At 51.0% G+C, this 6,226-nt stretch overlaps 1 protein-coding gene across 2 annotated transcripts; it reads right to left on the bottom strand.

Annotated features, from left to right (window-relative positions):
* Positions 1 to 386: 386 nt before the first annotated feature.
* On the bottom strand, positions 387 to 6,153 carry MLKL (mixed lineage kinase domain like pseudokinase). 2 transcript variants are annotated; one of them, XM_088171927.1, is made up of 11 exons: positions 5,932 to 6,153; positions 4,695 to 5,264; positions 4,391 to 4,504; positions 4,114 to 4,288; positions 3,915 to 4,012; positions 3,655 to 3,790; positions 3,021 to 3,105; positions 2,439 to 2,623; positions 2,227 to 2,276; positions 1,616 to 1,756; positions 387 to 516 (listed from the first exon to the last, which is right to left on the bottom strand). In XM_088171927.1, the coding sequence occupies exons 2-11, from the start codon at positions 5,149 to 5,151 to the stop codon at positions 464 to 466; spliced, it is 1,494 nt and encodes a 497-aa protein (XP_088028053.1). In that variant the 5' UTR covers positions 5,152 to 5,264; positions 5,932 to 6,153; the 3' UTR covers positions 387 to 463. The 2 variants fall into 2 exon arrangements, with proteins under 2 accessions (XP_088028053.1, XP_088028054.1); XM_088171928.1 differs by having other exon boundaries at positions 2,475 to 2,623; positions 5,932 to 6,152.
* Between the last annotated feature and the right edge of the window lie 73 nt (positions 6,154 to 6,226).

Genomic DNA, 6,226 nt, shown 5'->3' with positions numbered 1-6,226 from the left:
GGAAAACTCCACACCCTCTCTGGGCAGTGTTCCAGTGTATGATCACCCGCACAGTAAAGAAGTTATTCCTCATATTCAAGTGTAACTTCCTATGTATCATTTTCTGCCCCTTGGCTCTTGTCCTGTTGCAGAGCCTGGTCCATCCTCTGAAGTCTCTCTTCAAAAAGGGACAGACACTGATGGGGTCTCCTCTCAGTTGTCTCTTCTCGAGGCTGAACAGGCTCAACTGCCTCAGTCTTTTCTTGTAAAAGAAGCTGTGTTCCATCCCTCTGGTCCCCCTAGGCTTCTTGACAGCCTTTCCTCAAGTCTCCAAGGCCACCCAGGCATGGCCTTGGCGAGGCGAAGGTGTCACACACAGAAACAAACACGTGAGTATTGAACCATCAGTCTCTGTGAGGGGGAAGAGGGGCGAGTGGCACCCCTGGGCTTGCTGCCCCTGGTCACCCGGCCCCGTTTTCCACAGTTAACTTCCTTGGTTTCTGCTTTTCTCCAGGTCAGCCAGCGAGTCTACAATTTCTGCAAAACACAAGGATGGCATTAATCAACTCAGAGGATTTGCCGTAGGCTTGTTTGTATTTTTTTAGCAGATGAGAAGATGGCTTTCCCTCACTGATAATGACAGGGGACACAGAGTCACACTGTCCTTGGGCCATCATAAATGGGCAGGGATTAGCAGGGGACAGCCTTGAGCAGACAGCACAGCCCAAACAGAAGTAACCATGATTATGGAAACACCCATGTGAACAGCTGCAATAATCTCTCCTTCCAGCCCAGAACTATGCAGTTGTAGGTGTTGGATTAGGGTCATATTAGAATAATAAAGCCATCCTGTTTCCTCAATGTGGCTTTGCCAACATCTCTAATGATATTTTGGCGTTTTCACTTCAGCCAGGGCGGTTCCCTGTGGCAGAGTCTGCAGAGGGAGGTGCTGGTGAGAAATGGAAGCACACAGTGCACGTGGCACTCCGTGGTTTCTTGGGCACATTTCCCACATCGCTTGTATGGACCTGGTCCTGTAGGATGGACTGGATGAGATTAAGGAAGTTTTCTTCCCTTAGACAAGGGAAGGGTATGACCTCTATGACTTCAAACACATCAGAAACGTTCCTCTATAATTTCCTGATGTTGCTGTTGTATCTCCTGATGGAGACCAGTTACTCCTCTGATCAGACACAAGCCAGCTTCAGAGACAGTGAAAACTTCCCTGCCATAGAGCAGTTCCCAAGACTGCAATTTACTGCTCAAAGCCCAAGGCAGGAAATGTTGCTGCAGAGTGTTGTGGCTGCTCCTCCAGCTTATGGGGTCTGCAGGACCTGAGTGGGGATTAACACACAGATCCCTGCTTCCAGTTCAGTACTTGTCTGAGAGAAAAAGCTACTTTAATGTGACACCAAATGAACAAAAAAGAGCCCGATGATTATTGTCATGGCAAGGGTAAATAAATATTAATGTGTGAGGCTGGAACTGGGGGACTTGTTAGCATAAAAAGGAAGGTTAAGGCAGGATCCTGAAACACAAAGCCAGGCAAATTCACATGGGAAATAGGGGGCAAACTGCCTGCTGAAGTAGCTGATTGAAGGGTGCAAAGGGTGCAGCAGGTATCTGGGTCACTTACCTTCGGCAGAAGGGCGTTGAGAAGGGTCAAAGGCCCGGCACTGTTCAATGACTTTCCTCAGGTCTTCAGGACAATCATCCCCAAGAGGGTCCCAGTAATGGTGATTGCAGATTTTCTCCACGATCTCCTCAGGAGTGCAGCCTAGGCAACAAGTGCAAACAGGAGTCTCAGGATGGAACTCTGCTGCCACAGGAGGGTGCTGGGGAGGAAAGCCAGTGCAAAGCCAAGAGCCTGCCTGCAGCCTTTGCCAGGGAGAAGCCAGCAGGGAAGTGACCCAAACTCCTTCTGCAATGAATCACACTGTATTTGGCATGACAATGTTGGGCTACAGTAGAGCAAGACGTGTTTACGCTTAAATGCACAGGACCATCCAATAGAAACAAAAATTATTTGCATGTTTGTGGTTTAAGCAGGTTGCTTTACTATAAGCTGCACTTTATTGGAGTTTCAGGAGAAGTTATGAAGCTGTCATGCAGAGTCAAGCACACCAGGCACTGGCACTGGCATCTGCATGAGATGCTCAGGGGAGGAACAGGGAGCATCCAGTGCCAGGCAGGAACGACACTGTGCCATGAGGTTTTTACACAGGGAACCACATACTTCTGTCTCACCTTCAAATGGGATTTTGGAGGTTGCAATCTCTGCCAGAACGATCCCAAAGCTGGAAGAAGACAAGCAAAAGTCTCAGTATTCACTCCACCATGTATTCCTCCTTTCTAATGGAGAGGACTGTTGAGCTATGCCAACTGGAAGCACCTACTTGTGTGTCTGATTAAACTTGGCCACCTTCCGTAGCTCAGCAGCTACTCTGCCAGACACCTACCTGCTCACAGGCATCTGCTGGGAGGGACAGACACACCTGTATATTTCACAGGGCCTCTTGTAAGGGTAGTTGATGTCTTTCAGGTTCTCTGGAGCGATATAAGCCAACATAGAGACTTGTTTCCAGTTCTTCTTGGCTTTCCTCTTGATGGATGATTCTGTTTCACACAACTCAAATCCTGACAGCTGATTGAGAGAATGAGAGAGAGCAAAGAAGTAGAAACCTGTGGTGCGGGTAGGAGATGGAGAGATGGAGAAAACAGAGAGAGATGCCCTGGGCAGCAAAGGCTGGTGTGCAGCCATGTGTGCATAGCTCTCTTCCTGCAAGCAAAACCAGAGGTGAGGGCAGGTGAAGTGCCCCAGCTTCAGCTCATCCCAGGCTGGATGCTTTAGGAATGCTCACTTTGCTGATGATAAGACCAAGATTTAAGTCCAAGACCAAGGTTTAAGTGCCTGAAGTCATAGGGACATGCCACTACCCCATTTTATCCTGGACCATCATAATTCCCTTCAGTACTGGTGGAGGGAGACAGCCACAAAACCATTTAAAACTCCCAAATGCATCTCCAAGCGTGGTGCTTACCTTCACACAGTAATCCCCAGCCACCAGGAACTTGCTACTGCAGATGCAGCCATGGAGTCGGGACTTCTCCCCTGTCTGGTGCAACCTGCATATGGATGGAACCAAGGTGGTGATGATGATGATGATGATGATGATGATGGAATGACCCATCCCCACCTTGGCACTCCCTCCTGCCGTGAAGGGAATGCCTGACATGCATCCAGAGAAGCCAGCAGCTCTCTGACTATCTTGATGGATCAACCCTACCAAGCCAACCTTTCCAGCAGGTGCTGGAGGAGCTGCTGTGGGCAAAGCAACAAGTTTTATGGATGAGCAGGACCTGTAAGGAGAGCTGGCAGTGCTGTGGAGTACTTCCAAATCTGACCTGTGGATCTGGGGAAAGGGATTTCTCCCTTTCCAGGCCTTTGCAGGCTTGAAGCCATATGTAGGGGACAGTGACCAGGGTAGATGGGAGATACTGCATCCAAATCCACTACCTACCCCTTCACCAGCCTCTCATCCCAGTGTCCCAAGGTGGTGTCACTGGGAATCAGTGTCTAACAGGATACCACAGCTTACCCTGAGATATCAGGAAGCTGCGCTCAGATTTTGGATTGTCAAGTGGAGTTACTCACTGATTTATACAGGCGCTCACCTGTAAAGGCCTCTGGCAGCTCCCAGGGCCATCCGAATGCGGATATCCCAGGAAAGATGCTGCTGCTTGTTCAGCACATCCCGCAGTGTCCCATGCTTACAGTACTCCATGACGATGGAGAAACAGGGGCTCCCATCTGCAAGGCAAAATCATCCTGCTTTGTGCCACCTCCTGGGAGGCGACCACAGCAAGGCATGTGCCATCAGCTAGCACTGGGAATGGCGGGGAGGAAAAGAGTGACATTAATGTGACACCCCTACCCTTCTCCTCAATGCAGATCCCGTACATGCGCAGGATGTTTGGAGACTCAAACTTCTTCAGGGTCTGAATCTCCTTCTCAAAGATGTCTCTCACCTTGCTGTGGAAATGGACAGCACAGTGAGATCCCTGGAACAAGGCATGGCGTAGTGCTGTGTCACCCTGCTGGGGTCACACTTGTTCCCACCCAGGATGACTCACACTGGGTCAGTGGTCAGTGGCCTCTTGAAGGTTTTGATGGCAACAGGGTACTTGAGGTACTCGCCCTCATAAAGATCATAACTCTCTGTGTCCTGCAGGTGCCTGTGGAAAGTGAGCTGGTCTCGCTTGATCTCAGTGATGTCTTCTCTTTTATCAACCTTGACCTTCTTCAAGCCTGCTCCCACCATGTGCCAGAAGGGAACAAGAGACACATTAGGCAGGGCTTGGGGGAAAAGGACACAGTGCACAGGGGGCAGGTGGTGTGACGCCGACTTACGCTCCATCTCACGAATTACTTTGTTCAGTTCATTTTGCATCCAGTCCACCTTGCTCTCCATACACTCCCTGTCAATGTAGATCTCCTCAACCACATCTTTGGGCTCCTCAGTACCTAGGTAGAGAAACAAGCAGAGGTTGAGCCACTGGATGAACAAGCATGACTGTGTGGTTTGTTTTTTTCCATGGTTTAAATGTCCTTTTGACTCTTCATGGCCATGGCCATCAAGCCAGAGCTAGACAGCAGCTGGAGAAAGGGGCCAGCCACCAGTCTCAGGGAAAGAGGGTTTGCTGAATGCACTCACTTGCAATCACCTGCTCCAAGAAAGCTCTGTCATCCCTCAGGTCCTCAGCATCCTGCCTGCGACATGTCTTTGACTGGAAAGCTTCCAGGAAAGCCTGCTTCTGCTCTGCCTGCAGCAGGAGCGAGAGCCCCTGGGCAATGTCCTCCAGGCTTTCGTTCACCCAGACAAACTCCTCACCAGTACTTCGGGCTCGCAGGAACTTCTGGATCCAGCTGGTCTGGCTGTATTTCATCACCAGTTTCTGGGCATCCCCCAATGCCCGGAGCAGCTTTTTCATCAGTTCCTCTTCATGGTGGGAGATGTGATGTCGTGGCTGAGCCCTAAGGATCCTCACAGGCTCCAGCAGAATCTGGATGCGCTCCACGAGGCGCTGGCACTGGTGCCTACAGCACTTCACCTGCTCCAATTGGGCATAGATGACCTGGGCCACAGAGAGGACCCTCTCCACAACATCCATGCTTGCAGCAAAGGGCTTGGCCACTAGAGATGTGGGCTGGCAGTGTCTGGTGCAGATAAGCCTCAGGTGCTGCTTGGAGCTCAGCTAGATGCAGCTCTTCCACGTCTTCCACCCTAAGGAACACCCTGATAAGGCACACATCCTCCCACAGCCCCTCAAATCTGTAGCTGCTTTGCTTTCCCTGCTTTGCCTGGCACTGCAGCTGCTTGTGCAGACTGGAGCAGGCACACACAGAGACATCAGGAACAGCGGTAGTGGCACGTCTTTCTCTGCATTAGCAAGAGATGTTTTGGCTTGATTTACGTACATTGATTGAATGTGAACCGTCCCAGAGAGCTTCCACCTAGAGGAGCAGGGACATCAGTGACCCATGGAGCATCCCCTGGGCAGTATTCCTGGCTTTGGCCCCATATCACCCTCGGTTCCTGCCCGCAGAGCCTGTATTTTTGGCTGTAAAGGTCTATTTTCATTTCTATCCAATGTCTCTCTCTGTGGTCACACGCCTAATAAAGGCTTGCACATCTTTACAGCCCCAGTATCCCCAGCTTCTCCACATTTTTTCCCCATAGCTCTGTTCTGCCCACTTAAGATTTTATATCAAGCTCTTTCTATGCATTCAGCATCCCCACAAGGATGGTGCCTGCTCCCCAGCCCACATACAGGTAGCAAGGACAGAAAACCACCCCTGTTGCAGGGAAATGAGCAGCAGCGCCTCTGATGCAGCCAGCACTAAGGGAGGGGTGCCAGGTTCTACTGTCTGGAAACGAGATGGAAACGCACCCAGAATTGAGCTGCAGCCACTCTCCCGTCCTCTTCAGGCTCTCTCCAGCACGGCCCTCAAGGAAAGATCTCGTCCACTTGCCAGGAAAAGCCCTCTGTTACCTGGTCCTTCTTCGCTGCCCTCGGTGCCTCGGCAGACTGGAGGGGCAGGGCAGGACGCGCGGGTTTAAAGGGTGTCACAGCGGAAGGGACATTGTGCAACCCCCCTTCCCACGCCATCACAGCTCCCAGTTCCCAGAAAGCTACTTGGGGCATTCCCAAGGGCTGTATGCCCTTGTGCTGGGTTTTGCCTGAT

The sequence above is a fragment of the Sturnus vulgaris genome, chromosome 12 (assembly GCF_052056855.1).
Source record: "Sturnus vulgaris isolate bStuVul1 chromosome 12, bStuVul1.hap1, whole genome shotgun sequence".
NCBI lineage: Eukaryota > Metazoa > Chordata > Aves > Passeriformes > Sturnidae > Sturnus > Sturnus vulgaris.
The sequence above is the reverse complement of the archived record's forward strand: the minus strand, read 5'-3'. Positions and strand labels throughout refer to the sequence as shown.